Consider the following 17,166-nt stretch of genomic DNA (forward strand, 5'->3'; position numbering starts at 1 on the left):
ATTTCGTACATCATGAAAACTAAATAACTGAACAAAAATTTACCAATTCTTTGAATTTTTGTTATAGGAATTCCCATAGAATAGAATATTTGGCAAAACAATTTTGTTTGGTGATTTATTTGTGAATTTGATTAAAAATTTTTCATTGGAACTAACTTTTTTCAAGTTGTGTTTGTTTGTCCAAAACACTTTCAATCAACCACAAAACGAGATTCATTAACAATTGCCGCGAAGCGCCTTGATCTAAGCCGATTCAAGTTCAAGATCAGCATGGCCCATAGCCAAATACAGAAAGTGCCAATAATATATATATGAATTAATCAATCAACACAAAACTGCAAATTACTTTAAAACATAGTTTAAATCAAATTGCATAAAACACACACACGCACACACACACACACACAGAGAAAACACAAAATACGAAATATCTTACGAAAAATGAAAACAAAAAGTCAATTGACCAACAAGCAGAAAAATACAAACAAAATAAAACAAAGTAAAAATAAATAAATAATAGTAGTGATTGAGACACTGGATAGAGGCTGGCGATTGGATTGACAGAAATTGGCGTGAAAAGCGCAAAATAAAGGAAAAGACAACAACAATAGCAAGCAACATTATAAACTAATGAACCGAACCGAACCGAACCTCAAATGAAACCGATGTGATCCGTAATGTATGTATGTAGGAATCACATCAGTTTCAGTTGTGGTCCGATTCATTAGTTAGGGGAAATTAATTGGTCACTAATGGACTCACACTTGGCGACTTTCTAAAGATGTGTCTTTTTCTTAAAGTTCTAACGCGTGGACACTTTGTCTATGGAAATCTGTTAACATACACACACATACATACATATGTACATATGTGTATATGTATGTATACAAACACACATATAAATAATTATGCAATATTTATATACAACAGCAACAAAAGCCTAGCAATACCAGTTTCATCGTCGTCTCTGCCTCTGCTGTCGCTGCCTTCGTCATTCAAATTGAGTTTTTGGGGCCTGAAGATGAGACCCCAGACCCAGACCTAGACCCCAGTCGGAGTGGATGTTTCAGTCGTCAACGAAACGCCTAAACGCACGCCAGTGCGTTTAAATAAGAAACGCTAAATTACAAATTAATAGAGTTAATATATTTCGTTTTTTTTTTTTGTGTTTTTGTTTTTGTACTTTGTTATCATAATGTTGTTGCTGCCGCTGTTCATAGTGTTCTTTGGTCATTTTGCCCTTCTGGAGGGTAAAATCTATGAACGATGTGAGCTAGCCAATCAACTGCAGCACCGCTTTGGCTTACCCCTAAATGAAGTGGCCATTTTGGTGTGCATAGCCCAACATACGAGTGATTTCAACACGGCCTTTAGCAACAGCGATTCGCATGGCATCTTTCAGATAAGTGATGCATTTTGGTGTGATAAGACTGGCGGATTTGGCGGTGCTTGTGGCTTAAGTTGTGCCCGTCTAAGAGACAATGATATAGCCGACGATGTGTTGTGTGTGAGAAAAATCCATGCGGAACATCAAAGATTGTCGGGAGATGGTTTTACGGCCTGGCAAGCGTATGGTGCATATTGTCGACAGGATGCAGCGCAATATCTGAATGGATGTACAGGGGGAGTTGGTGCTGTGGCATTGAAAACGTCTCAAAGTGTGTCGTATTATCAGAACAGGATTCCGCCAGTGACAATTCCTGTAACGATTCCATCGAGAATAACACCATCCTATTATCCTACGCAGACCCAACCTCGGGGTAAAATCTATCAACGCTGTGAACTGGCTCAGGAGCTGTACTACACACACAAGATGCCCATGCAACAGATACCCACTTGGGTGTGTATAGCCAAGCATGAGTCCTCGTTCAATACTGCCGCAGTGGGTCGTCTAAATGCCGATGGGTCGGCGGATCATGGTCTGTTCCAAATAAGCGATCTATTTTGGTGCAGCCATGACGCGAGAGAGGGTGGCAAAGGATGCCGATCTTCGTGCTCACAGTTTTTGGACTCAAACATAAGTGATGATGTGCAATGCATTAAGAAAATCTATCGGGAACATAAACAAATCTCTGGAGATGGCTTTAATGCCTGGACTGTGTACCAAAGGAATTGTAGAAATCAAGGCTATGAGCAAGTGGCCAGTTGTTTTAAGAATCCTGTTCAGATACCACAGCCAAGTTATCAGCAACCGAATTCTATTGGATTTTCCAACCAGAGGATTATCACACCCACGTCGAATCCCTATTATAGACCTACTCCACCATTGCTAACCTATCAGCCGCAGCCGAAGCATGATCGGTCACCATATCAAGGCAATCCCTTCTTGCGACCACATTATTCGGCGCAACCCCAAGCGAATGCTTTAGTGACCGTAACAGCAAAGAAAGGATATACACAATACACACATCCTTTCTCCCAAGCGGGTAAAGTTTACAAACGTTGCGAATTAGCCCAAGAGTTACATTTCTCACACAAATTTCCCATGCAGGATATAGCCACTTGGGTGTGCATCGCCGAGCATGAATCCTCATTTAATACCGCTGCAGTGGGTCGTCTGAACGCGGACGGCTCGGCGGATCATGGTCTGTTTCAGATCAGTGATCTCTACTGGTGCGGTCATGACGGCCTCAAGGCCAAGGGATGCAATTTGGCATGCGATCAGCTATTGGATGGAGATATAACCGACGACGTGGAGTGCATCAAGACCATTCACAAGGAGCACACACGTCTTTCGGGTGACGGTTTCACCGCCTGGACTGTCTATCCTTTACACTGCAAAAACAGAAGAGCCGATGAGGTGGCCGCTTGTTTCGATTCGAATTCAATTTCTTCCATAAAGGATGTTGTTAAGGCCCCAGCCAAAACCCAACCAAAACCAAGGGGAAAGATCTATCAACGCTGTGAGCTGGCACAGGATCTTTATTACAAGCATAAAATGCCCATGCAGCAGATACCCACGTGGGTCTGCATAGCAGAGCATGAATCATCATTCAACACTGCAGCTGTGGGACGCCTGAACTCGGATGGATCTTTGGACCATGGCCTATTCCAAATAAGTGATCTGTATTGGTGCAGTCACGGCAATGGAGGAGGTAAGGCTTGTAATATAGATTGTGATCGCTTTCTTGATGCAGACATAGCCGATGATGTAAAATGTGTCAAGACAATCTACGATGAACACACACGTATTTCGGGCGACGGGTTCACTGCGTGGACTGTGTATCCTTTGCACTGCAAAAACAGAAAAGCCGATGACGTGGCCAATTGTTTTAATTCAACTCTAACGCCTCCAATAACAGAATTGATTAGAGCACCTAAACCAAAGCCAAGGGGAAAGATCTATCAACGCTGTGAGCTGGCACAGGATCTTTATTACAAGCATAAAATGCCCATGCAGCAGATACCCACTTGGGTCTGCATAGCAGAGCATGAATCATCATTCAACACTGCCGCTGTGGGACGCCTAAACTCGGATGGATCTTTGGACCATGGCCTATTCCAAATAAGTGATCTGTATTGGTGCGGTCATGGCAATGAAGGAGGTAAGGCTTGTAATATAGATTGTGATCGCTTTCTTGATGCAGACATAGCCGATGATGTAAAATGTGTCAAGACAATTTACGATGAACACACACGTATTTCGGGAGATGGCTTTAACGCCTGGACGGTCTATCCAGGCCACTGCAAACATCAAAGTTTGGCCAAGTTGAGTGATTGCTTTCAAGGCAATGAGATCATCGAAGCTGATCATCAAAAGCAAACACTTTCCAAATTGGAAAAGCATCACGAAAATGTAGTAGAAACGTCTGCGAGCAACAGGTATTCGGGTAATCCGTTTCTTCAAAATGTACAATCAGCTGCAAAGCCTCCCCGAGTGACTAAACCTCCACCCACGATCCAAGCGACAAATATTAACCCTCAATCGAATGCCTATGACTCTAATCCATTTCTACAGCGCGTCAAATCACAGGAAAGCAGCAAATGGCAATCCAAACCTTTTTTCTAGTAATGTTGCAGCACCTGTTTCGAGCCCAAATAACTATGCTCATAATCCTTTTCTAACGGTTCCTGGGCCGTCGGTTCCCGGCAATTCTGTTAACCACTTAGAAAAATCTAAGCCAAGCGTTGATCACTTCAACTACGCGTCCAATCCTGTCCTGAATATTTTAGCCAAACCTCTGGTACCTACTGCTGTTAAACCTTCCGCAGTTGCTTCGACCACAAAATCTCCCCCACCTCAATATCATCAGCAATCAACAAGACCCTATATCAGCAGTGATAGCTTTCGTCATGAAGTTATTAAATTTACAGCAACATCAGTGGCAGCTCCGAAAATACCAAGTACTACAGCAGCTCCTACTACTAAATTTCCAGTTTGGTCGTGGCAAAATTACGTACAAACATCTGCGGGATTATCTACAGCCAGACCAACAACAACTAGTTACTCTGCACCAACTACAACGAGGCCAACCACGAAGCCAGCAACAGCCAAACCAACTACAGCCAGACTAACAACTGCGAGATCAATAAGTACTAAAACAACAGCGAGAACAACAGCTACACGACCAACCACAGCGAGACCCATCACAGCAAGACCAACCACAGCGAGACCAATTACATATAGACCAACCACAGCGAGACCCACCACAGCGAGACCAACCACAGCGAGACCAATTACATCAAGACCAACCACAGCGAGACCAACAACCACTCGTTACTTTGCATCGATATCAACAACTGCGCCTACAACAACGGCCAGAACAATAACAAGACCACCAACAACCAAAACGCCAACAACACCGCGTCCAATAATAACGAAACCAACAACAACAAGGCCTACAACAACAAGAGCCACAACAGCGAGACCAACACCAGCTCGTTACTATAGAACAAGTACAGCCGCACCACGTACAACAACAAGTTCCTCGTTCCAATCGGTCACACGTCCTTTGAAAACAACAACTTTTACAACAAAAACCACATCTAGACCCACTGCCCAAGCACCCAACACTACAACGAGACCAACCCAACGTAGTACGACACCGAAGCCATATTTATTTACATCGACTACCGTAAAAACAAGCACTAGCGATCCATTTAGCCATCCATTCTTTCAAAAGTTCAAGGAAAGATTTCAAAATCCCTCAAGTAATATTGCCCCAAGCAGCAGAAACCCAACAACAACGACAACATCGAGCCCCTACTATGCCAGATATCAGGAAAACAAACTAAAAGTGGCTGCAAAGACAGTTTATAGCTACGATTTTGGACAAAATCGCACCACGACAACAACAAGAACAACAACTAAAAAACCGTCAAGTGCTTTTGATATATACCTGAAATGGAATAAAAACTAATCTAAGAAAGATTATGGGCATAATATATGGGATGTAAAATGGGAATGTAAATAATTGATGGATGAACGTTTTATGTAGCTTATAAATATTTAATTTTATGTTTAATATAAATAGGATTTAGCTAATAAAACCGAAAATAAACTCAGACAGAGAGAATAAAAAAAACAAATGCAAAGTGCGAAACACCAAAAATTAATTCATTCGACAACCAGTCTCTGAAATAAATACAACAACAAATTGCAAACAGCAGATAAAGCTGACAACGTGCCAAACGTCGGCAAGTGCGATAGGACGGCATTAAAGACGAGGTTTTTGTGATTAATTTTGCATTAACTAGTTTTCGTTTTCGGCCTTGTTAGCATAAAACTAGCTAAAAACACGAAAAAAAAAACATTTGTAAAAAGGCGTGAAACAACAAGTTTTAGTGTTATAATGGGTTATACAAATTGATTAATAACAAAAAAGTACCTCTATCCGAATAATAAACAAACGTCAATTACAACAATTTGTATGTAAGTGCACTTTTATCTACTTATGTATGTATCTACTTCAGCTAAATTTAAAATTGGCGCCAAACGAAAACTCAATATGATTTCAGACATTTCTACAACTCTGGCAGCTCTACTCAGGCCAAAAGTATGCTATATCTTTCCAAAGGAAAAACCACACCAGATTGGAGGCACCGAGCAATAAATACTGGGAGACAAGTTAAAATTTGGTTCAGAGAAAGGGCGAGACATGCGGAAAGGGAGAGCCCACGAATTTTGAACTGCATTTAATTTAATCACATTATTGGAAACTACCATAAATAGAAACGCATCCACTTCACCCACACCAATAGCCCATCGGTTACATTTCCTTGCCATAGTATGTGCTTTTGCCAACGACAATCTGCTTCACAAGAATCAGCCCGGCAAGTAGGACTATGATTCCTTTAAGCAGAAACATAAAAGTAAAACGAAATTGTTAACCCGAAATTCTCAATTAACGACTCGATCCAAGAACTTGATCCAAGAGTCTCTCTCCCTAAGACTATTGAATAGACGTCTAGCGTTTTTAGTAGATATCGGCCTTTTCCAGTTCATTCTTATCAGGTAGAAAACGATTTGGTTGTTGGATTTATTACATATGACACCAGAAAATGCAAACGTCTTGTGCATTGTCCACGGTTCGGTTGCAATATAAACTAAAGTGATTGCGTTTGCCAATATGCCCAAAAACAAAAGGCAGCCTGTACAAAAATGCATACACACATATGTAGATAGCACACACACACATAGCAACAGCCCGCCGCCCACAAAGCACGAAAAAGAAAACTATAGTTTAGGTTTATGCGTTGCAATTAGATTGCGAATATCGTTAAAATATACAAATAATGCGTAATATACTCTTCATAAACGGTAATCAAAGGGTTCTGAACGCGGGAAGTCCAGTTTTTCTGCTAGAAAGCCACAATTTCATGTAATATGTTGTAATAAATTTACTTATTTATTATATATATCGAAGATTAGTGTCATGATATTCATTTGAGTGTGACCGTTTCAACAGCATTTTCCAGAATTTGACGTTTACCAACACTGACCCAATTTTTTGGCTTATATATACAAATCGTCGAACGGACACACTGGCAGTTACTCACTTCGTTTTGCACGCTTATTCGTGAAAATGGCGGCGGAAAATTGCAAAAGATGATAATAAATAAAATAATCAAAAAAAAAAAAAAAAAATAATCAAAATAAAGCGGACCTAATATACTGCAGTGCCCAAAACAAACAACCGCCCGCCTAAGTCGTTGCCCTAATGTGTGTATATGTGCCTGTGAGCGTGTGCGTGTGGCGTGTGTTCGGAGATGAAAATTTTATCTAAAAGAAACATTTCCTTCCTTTAGGAAAAACGAAAATCTTGTAACAAACCGAGTAACGTTGACACACACAAAGCAGATCAGCAGCATTGGCTGCGACAAGGACGCGGACGAGGTGAAGCAATCATCATCAGTAGCCTCTCCACACAGACACACAGACAAATATAGAGCCAGCAGAGCACCCACTTTGGAGGTGATTACAGAAGTTAGTGTTAGTGTGTGTGTGTGTTTGTGTTTTGTGATTGTGTGTGTGTATGTATATGTATGTGAGACTGGGAGGAGAGCCCTCAGGTAGGGAAATAGCATAACCTTTCACCAGTTTTCGTTTTAACCAACAAAAAGAACCAACAATTTGTTAATTCTGCCTTGCAGCATGCCCCAAATTGCAACGTCCAGCTGCCAGCACTGCAACAACAACAATAATAACAACAACAGCTGCAACATGATGACACCACATAGAAGTTGAGAACAGGAAACGAAATCTTGGCGGTTAACTTCGTGTTTAAGCAGGTTTAGCTTTCTCCCAAGCAAGCAAAACGCCTCTGCCTTTGATCCTTCATTAGGATATCCAAGCGCATCATGAACTCAAGCCAGACGGCAGCAGCCGGTAATCGCATCACATTCACAACCACCAACAGCCAACCTATGCCCAATGGCTCTATCAATATAGCTGCTGGAGGTCAAACGAATCCTACAATCATATCTACATCCCAGTTGCCAAATACCACCACCATAAAGACCATACAGGCAGCAGGTGGTGCACAGGCTGGACATCCTGCTCTGCATCATCATCAGCAACACCAACAACAACAGCAGCAACAACAACAAACGCAATCCGTAGGTGCCACCCAAACTCAAACCTTAGTTATTAAATCCAATCACCATGCTGTTGTCACCCTGCCGGCGGGTCTAGTATCAAGTGCACCACCAGCAGGAATCGTAACAATGACCAAGACCATCAATCAGGTATCCACCGAGCAGAAGCAAACGGCAATCATTTGCGAGAGAATCAAAGAATCTTCTATAAATTACTTCTGCCTGCTTCTTCTCTCCAGTCTGTGTATATTCCCGACCAGACGTCTCGTTTCTTATAATTTTCAGTCGCGATTAGCGTGACAATTTCAATGCCAAAAAACCAACAAGGACTTAGTATTTTGTTTTTTTATTTCTATTTAATTTGCTTTTTTCATTATTGCCTGATATCGTTGATTCTCACTTCTTCATAAGCTGCTTATTTCTGTCTTTCGTTTTAAACATCAAATTTGATCACTGTAGTCTGTCGCAATATAATGTTTGTCCTAATTCTCTAAAGGTACAAATTATCACTATGTAAAGATTCAGTACTTTTAAATCTTGATTGTATGCTAAACTTGTTCAAATGTTCAGTTTATGATTTTAAATTTGTATTCGTTACCATCGGCTTGTTCCGATCATAAACATTAATATCAATCTATTTAATCTTTTATTACGATCATATTGTTATAGTGGTTATTGATAAGGATAGTATTTAATTTAAATAATTATCAAAATGAGAGATCTTTGCAAGAACCCATCATTACTTTCTTTAATGACTATAATAGAGTTGCTTTATATTTTGACTATAATAGAGTTGCTTTATATTTTCCTTAAGCTTGATTAGGATATCGATTCATGATACATTCTTCCTTTCGTTGTTGTTTGTAGATGCTTTAAACACGCCCGCTTTACTGTAGAATCCAAATCATATACATACATACATATGTAGAAACAGTCTAATAATGTACCTATCCATTTTCCATAATTTCCATTATCAATACGCTTTTATTTTATATCTTGGGAAATTGTGTGAAGACGCGAACTGCTGCATGTTGTAGTGAAGAATAATAAAAGATATATCTTTAATCCTAACATAGAATAACTATCGTTGAACATTTTCTAATTAATATTCAAAAATCTCTCTTTTTTAATTCCTTTAGGCCGGTCAACCGTTGCTAAACTCCATGCTGCCCGCGGGTGTTGTAGTGGGCATGCGCCCACAGGCTCCTCAGCCTCAACAGCCAAAAGCCGTACCCGCCAATCCACTGGGTCGAGTGGTAATAAGCAATTCTCATATGGCTGGCGTGAGACCACAAAGTCCATCGGTAAGTGATCAACTTTACTGATTGATTCTTTATCAAATATATTTTGTTTGTTATGTATATTGTATATTGTGTGTTGTTGTGGTGGGTTTCTCTTCTCTCTACTAACCAACATCCCACATATATGATGCACAGAATCAATCCAATCGAATCCATTATCCACACATTTATATCACGTCCATATCAGTGATTTCAACGTTAGGAAGAATGAGATAATATTGATATTAAATGTAACATAATATTTGGATATTATATTCAATTTTTAAAAATGATTTTTGTGATATATTAGAGCTAATGGTCATTGTTCATTTACTTTTATATTTAATATCAATAATATCGGCCTATTTTTCATTAATTGTATCGATGTACACATACACACATATATATAGATAAATATATATATACTTAATGCATGCATACACCAATATCATCAATCCCAAAGTTAATAACAAAAAAAAAAAAAAAAAAAAAAAAAACGAAAATCTTTCTCTTCTTCTCTTGTCTCTTCTATATTTTAGATAACTTTAAGCACACTTAATACAGGACAAACTCCGGCACTTTTACTGAAAACGGATAATGGATTTCAATTGTTGCGCATGGGTACGGCCACAACGACGGGTCCGCCCACTGTTACACAGACCATAACACAGACCAATAGCAACAACAACAACAATAGTAATACAACAACCACATCAAATCATCCCACAACCACACAGATACGTCTACAAACTGTGCCGGCTGCAGCTGTAAGTAGATATGGACAACAACAATCACAACAGCAACAACAACTACAGCAGCAATCACAGCAGCAACAACAATCATCACAGCAACAAGCATCAAGCACTAGCCTAGCACTGCGCAAAACGATTGTCCGTAGTACTAGTAGTTGTTCTTCTTCTTCATCCACAATCCTCCCATCCGGCAATCAAAATATTAATAATAACAACAATATTAATAACAATACAAATAATAATAATACCACCAACACCACCTCAACCACCACCACCACTAGCAACAACAACAGCAACAACAAACCCGCTACTAACCAACAGCAGCAGCAGCAACAACAGCAACACCAGAAGCTACAACAGCAACTTAAACAGCAGCAGCAGCAGCAGCAACAAAAACAGGCAGCAGCCGCCGCCGCTGCTGCCGCTGCAGCTGCTGCCAATGTGGCAGCCACAATTAAAATCAAGCAGAATGTAAAATCCCTTTCTTTATTCATTTTGCTCAATATTTACATATATATAGATATATATTCTGTGTATTTGCCTAAAAGCTTCAGTTGTTCAATTGAAAAATTGCCTATTTTCCTTTCGGTTTCGGTCCATTATAGATCTTTAATTTATGATCTTTCTTGAGATATTCTCCGTTTTCTTTCTGCATGCCGCTGCGTTGTGTAACATTTGCTGTGTAATATCTCTCACCTCTTCCTTTTTGTACATTTTTTTATAAATTTTTTTTTTTTTAAATTTGCTTTACCTAGAATTAGTTTTCTGATTTTGTCTTTCATCGCGAAATTGTTGCTGTGTTTCCCTCTGTTTTTTTTTTCTAGAACGACTATAATACTTTATAATTGATAATCGTTTTGTTTATCTCATGAACGGACAGATCGAATGATGTGTGCTGGGTTGCTGTGCGGAATAAGGATTCAGTTTGGTCAAAAAAAAACTTCTGCAACATCACATAGAAACAAGTTTGTGTAAAGTTAATTAAGATAGTTCAAATAACTCCAAACGAAAGTACTTTGAAGAGTAATTTCTTGCTGAAACAAAGTTCTTTAGATGGCATTTGTTTCCTTTATAAAACTAAATTAGAGTCTATAAGTTATCAGGCAAATTATTGTAACCTATGCAGAATTTTCAAATCGAATTTTTGCCTTAACTAGGAAAATTCTTTAATGAAATTTTGCCTTGACTAGGAAATACATTTGGCAAGCATGACGAGAAAGGCAAATTCAGGGTAGAGTATAAAAATTTATGTAGATTGGTTCGAGTTGCCCTCTTCTGGGCGGCATTTGTTGTTGTTGATGATGAGACGATGTTGAGCACTCGATTGACCATATGTTATAGATTGCCGATTTAGTTAGATTTAATCATATCTAATCCCTGCCCTGCTGCATCGTTTAACCTTCTCCATCCCACCCCAACCCTGGCACACACATTCTGACCTTGAGCCTGGTATCCCATGCCCATTATTCATCATCATCATTATAATCACGATCGTCATTATAATTGACACTTAATTTTTGTATGCTTATATTGCTCTTAATAATTTTTTTGCTCACTAATATTCCGAACACAATTCTCGCGTACAATAATTTCAAACTGTTTGTTAATACCAATATCAATATCTTTTACATTAATATAGTCACTGACCAGCACCACCGCCTCCAACAACATTATAGTCAATTCGGTGGCCAGCAGTAATGCGCATGGTGGATATGCCACAACGACTGTCTCACAGCCGCCGCACTTGACGCAATTAAATTCGCAGGCGCCGCATTTGCCACAGATCACACAAATCCAAACAATTCCTGCCCAGCCACAAAGCCAACAGCAGCAGCAATCGAATAGTCTGCCAGCTGGTGGAGCTTCAACGGGTGCCACAGGAGCGGGCACAACGACGACAACCACAACGACGGCTCAACAGGGGAATACCAAAGAGAAGTGTCGAAAATTTCTAGCAAATTTAATTGAATTATCAACACGAGAACCCAAGCCAGTGGAGAAGAATGTACGTACGCTCATTCAAGAGCTAGTTAATGCCAATGTAGAGCCAGAGGAATTTTGTGATCGCCTGGAGCGTTTGCTCAATGCCAGTCCGCAGCCATGTCTAATTGGTTTCCTTAAGGTAAAAATTCCATCTCACCAGAATAAAAATTCATTTGTACTCAAACATCTCCACAAATCATTTCCAATTTAACAGAAAAGTCTGCCATTGCTGCGTCAGGCTCTCTACACCAAGGAGCTGGTCATTGAAGGCATCAAGCCACCACCACAGCATGTCTTAGGTCTGGCTGGTTTATCGCAGCAGTTGCCTGTAAGTAAACCCCACATTCAAATGCAATATATTCATACAAATTCACTTATTCATCTCTATCACTTTTATTTTGCAGAAAATTCAAGCGCAAATCCGTCCAATTGGCCCTAGCCAAACAACAACCATTGGACAAACACAGGTGCGCATGATAACACCAAATGCTTTAGGCGCGCCGAGACCCACAATCGGCCATACAACGATATCAAAACAGCCACCTAACATCAGACTACCCAGTGCACCCCGCCTGGTCAATACGGGGGCATCAGGGGTCAGTTGCCTGCACTGCAAGTGCCCACACAGGCGGTAAGTTCACTTCACATTCAAATCGGAATTCAAAATCCTAAAAACTATTTTCCTAACTGTTTATTTGTTGTTTGTATTCGGTATCTGCGACACATTTAGAATATTGTGCAAATTCGAGGGCCTCAGCATGCTCAGCTACAGCGCACCGGTTCGGTACAAATCCGGGCAACGCCACGTCCGCCGAATAGCACACCGCCAACGAACAAACTCACTGCCGTCAAGGTGGGCCAGACGCAGATTAAGGCAATACAAACGCCCAGTTTGCATCCGCCATCGCTGGCTGCCATATCGAACAGTGGGCCCCCGCCCACGCCTACATTGTCGGTGCTGTCGACATTAAATTCAGCATCGACCACCTCGTTACCGATTCCGTCGCTGCCCACAGTACTGTTGCCGCCGGAGGCATTAAGGGCCCGGGAGCAAATGCACAATTCGTTGCATCACAATAACAATAACAATCATTTCGAGGCGAAGCTGGTGGAGATCAAGGCACCAGTGTCCCATATGGAGCGTATTAATGCCTCATTGACGCCCATATCGGCCAAGGCAATGCCCAAGGCATCGCCGGCGGCCAATAAAGCGGCGAGTAAAAAGAAACGTGATGCCCTCGACAAAGATTCCAAGGACGATATGAGTAGTAGGGCGGGCGGCGGTGGAAGCGGTAGTGCAGGTCTAGGCGGTAGTGGCAGCGGTGCATCAGCAGCGGCCGCGGCCAATTCATTTTTCCAACAGAGCTCCATGTCCTCATCGATGTATGGCGATGATGATATCAACGATGTAGCTGCCATGGGTGGCGTCAATTTGGCCGAAGAGTCGCAACGGATCCTTGGCTGTACCGAGAACATTGGCACCCAAATTCGTTCCTGCAAAGATGAGGTCTTTCTCAATTTACCTGCGCTTCAGGCGCGGATACGAGCACTTACCACAGAAGCTGGCCTGGAGGAGCCATCTCAGGATGTGGCTGTTCTCATATCGCATGCCTGCCAGGAGCGACTGAAAAACATTGTGGAGAAGTTGGCTGTGATAGCGGAACACCGCATAGATGTCATCAAGGTGAGTGCCGGCGCCAGCTGGAGGTTGTTGTGATGGTTATAATATAATGATGGTCATATTGCAGTTGGATCCACGTTATGAGCCAGCGAAAGATGTCCGCGGTCAAATCAAATTTCTGGAGGAGCTGGATAAGGCCGAACAGAAGCGACACGAGGAAGTTGAGCGTGAAATGCTTCTCAGGGCAGCCAAATCGAGATCACGCGTCGAGGACCCCGAACAGGCCAAAATGAAAGCTAGGGTAGGTTTCCACCTATATACAAAATTATATGTCCCTATACGTTCTATTTTCTTGTTATAGGCGAAGGAAATGCAGCGTGCCGAAATGGAAGAACTGCGTCAGCGGGATGCCAATTTGACCGCATTGCAGGCCATTGGACCTAGGAAAAAGCTTAAATTAGATAGCGATGCGACAAGCGCAGGAGTGGTAAGCAACTCGTTTTAAATACGTTTCCGCATCCCTTTCAATTTCTGATCGATAAAGTAGACGCAAAATGTTAAATTTGATCACATCCAAAGATAACTATAAATAAATTATTTATTTAACTAAAACTTAATGACTTAAGGTTTCGTCAAAGTCTGATCCAAAATGAATTGCGTTGTAGTTGGTCCGTTTAACGCGATTAAGAATCATCAAAAAATCGTGCATTATTTCTACTCAACGCTGAGAACTTTACGAATTAGACAGAGAAAAGAGATATTGGTAATCTGCTCGGATTCCGGTCGTGTTTGAAATAAAACTAAAATTGAAAAGAATGCATGTGTTCATAAAAAGACAGAGGGTCCGTTCCTTCTATATAATGCCGGCGTTGGGTGGGAGTCATATTCATCTATTATTTACCGACTCTTTTTTTGTTTATTTGCTTTAACACTGATTTAATCAAATGATATCCGTTCTGTTTATCCGTTTTTAATTACAGGGTTCTGGCGGCGGAGGCAGAGGGAGCGGGATGTTAAGCAGCTCTGGCTCAGCATCGACCACACTGCGACCGCGAATTAAACGCGTCAATTTGCGTGATATGCTCTTCTACATGGAGCAGGAGCGTGAGTTTTGTCGGAGCTCGATGCTGTTCAAGACATACCTCAAGTGATTGCTGCTGCTGCAGGCGACGCTGTTCATTCACCAATTGAAGCAAACGATCATCATCTCTCCATCCTCAGCACCAAGACCAGATCCTCTACCCACCACCTCCATTACCACTCCCACCACCCATCTCACCCAAGTATGGCCACTAATGCCCAATCACTTTGCAATAATAATTTAGCCCTCTCAATTGTTGTTTTATTATTATTACTATACTCCTACTATTACATTTTTTTTTCTTCTTTTAGTTAGGTGACCAACACTACAACTCCAATTTATTATCATCCTGCACCATCCCATTCCCCTTTCCCCTATTTAAACTAGAGATATATATATATATATAAACATACAAACTAAATTCTAATCACATTTGACTTTAAGCTTAATTTAAATTGAAAAGGAGAAAAGTACAGAAGAATGGACAGAATAGAACAGAGAAGTGAAGAGTAGAAAAGCTCGTTTTTCCAATAACAAAAACTTAAACCAAACCAATCCAAAAACAAAACTCAATGCCCAGCGAGAAGAGTCAGGCGATAATTGAATTTTGTGTAATTTGTAATAAAGTAATAATAATAATTGCATTCATTTGCATTGACGGCCTTATCTAAAACGATATAAACAATTAATTAAAGTAGTTTGTTAAACAGAAAACAAAAAAGAAAGAAACAAATGTAACAGAAAACTAAATCTTAATTTTTTTAGCCAAGTAAGAGATACAAAGTGAGAAAGACGATGGAAGAAATATGCAGTAAAAAAAAAGAAGAAAGTTACTAAGAAAAATTAAGAAAGAGAAAGCTAGTAACTGTAAGTGGTTTTTAAAACCATCGGCAACAACAACCAGAAGAACGGGAGATAAATGGAAATGATGAAAATGCGATAGGAGCGGATCAGAGCCGAAGTAAAGAGAGAAATATCCATATTAAACCCACATATACATTGAATTAGTTGTAGTTGTTTCAGAAATACAAAAACAAAAAAATTGTATAAAGTGTAGCAGTAAGCTTTTTTTTCTATTAGTTAACTTAGGTAAACAAGAACAACAAAAAAATGCAACGTAATTAACAAATTTCACTTCACAAAATAAATAAAAAAAAAAAACAATGAGAAAGAGAAGAAATATAAATGTCGGTAAAAAAAAGCAAGCCCAATATTTCAAGCGCATTCAAATTAATGATTCATTAGTTGTTAAGTGAAATGTTTATGTGTTTTAATGTGCGAATTAAATTTCTTCAGCAATTTCCAATTTGCAGATAGCAAACAAAAACAAAAGAGAACAAAAAAAAAAAAACTGACCAAAAAGCAAAGCATGAAAAACAGCGAAGTTCGAGATGAAAATATTCGCACTAAAATATCTTTAAAACAAATAGACAAATTTTATATATCCCAAATTGAAATATTCACATAAAACACACAAAACGAGTAAAAAACAAGCTACATCAAATTCTTCAAACTAAAATCCAAAACAAAATATAAAAATCATCTTTGTGTGTGTAAAATAAAATATTTTAAACAAAGATTAAACAAAACGAGAAAAGATTATCGAGAAGTTAAATGCAGGCAACCAATCGTAAAACAGCGCATAGTTTGGTAGGCATATTCTATATATATATATATATATATATATAAATCTTTATATATAAAACAAAACAACAACAAAAACACATATGTTTAACAATTTAAACTAAACATAAACCTATTGTATGTACAATTAAGTTTAACAAAGCAAAAAACAAGAAAAAAAAACAACAAAAAACCAAGCAAAAAAAAAAAAAAAAGAAAATTCAAAAAAAAAAAACTCAAATAAATTGAAAAAAATTTAAAAAAAGGAATCAAATCAACATCCATGGAAAGGCAACATTAAACAAAATCTTTGGAAGTTATATTCTATATATATATCGATAGATAGATATATATAAATATATATTGTGTAACGGTATCTCAGTTAATTAGCTAGTTAATTCATTTAAATTTTATTGTAGTTGAATTAAACAAAACAAAAAACAGCAACAAAAAAAATGAATCATAATTTTTTTTTTTTGTAATAAGTTTTTTTTGTAATATTATTGCTATTTTTTATATTCATTTTATTATGTTAATTATTATCAAAACATAGATATATATATATATATATAAATAATATATACATACATATTTTTGTGTGCGTGTGTGTATAATTTGCCGAAAAACTAACACAGAGAAAAGAAAAAAAAAAGGAACCACAAAACAAAGAAAGCGACAGCAAAAAAAAATTAATAAATATGTAAAACAAATTTACACAATTTGAATACAAAAAACAAGCATATGAATAGTGCGGACTTCATTTTTAGTTCTAATCCATTTTTCGTTCTT

General features: G+C 39.1%; 2 protein-coding genes across 2 annotated transcripts; both read left to right on the top strand.

Annotated features, from left to right (window-relative positions):
- Positions 1–1,192: 1,192 nt before the first annotated feature.
- On the top strand, positions 1,193–5,371 carry LOC137574021 (uncharacterized; the record flags this gene model as incomplete). Its single annotated transcript, XM_068286126.1, has 2 exons — positions 1,193–3,830; positions 4,021–5,371. Coding segments are annotated over 2 exons (3,978 nt in total), but the record flags the coding sequence as incomplete, so codon positions are not given.
- A 1,609-nt stretch (positions 5,372–6,980) lies between these two features.
- Positions 6,981–16,205, top strand: LOC137573734 (transcription initiation factor TFIID subunit 4-like). Its single transcript, XM_068285751.1, is given in 12 exon segments — positions 6,981–7,414; positions 7,594–8,187; positions 9,177–9,341; positions 9,857–10,084; positions 11,709–12,191; positions 12,267–12,380; positions 12,457–12,631; positions 12,634–12,683; positions 12,783–13,736; positions 13,801–13,974; positions 14,035–14,160; positions 14,654–16,205. Coding segments are annotated over 11 exon segments (3,027 nt in total). The 5' UTR covers positions 6,981–7,414; positions 7,594–7,800; the 3' UTR covers positions 14,825–16,205.
- The last annotated feature ends 961 nt before the right edge of the window (positions 16,206–17,166 follow it).

The sequence above is a fragment of the Drosophila tropicalis genome, unplaced genomic scaffold, assembly GCF_018151085.1.
Source record: "Drosophila tropicalis isolate 14030-0801.00 unplaced genomic scaffold, ASM1815108v1 contig_443, whole genome shotgun sequence".
Classification (NCBI taxonomy): Eukaryota; Metazoa; Arthropoda; class Insecta; order Diptera; family Drosophilidae; genus Drosophila; species Drosophila tropicalis.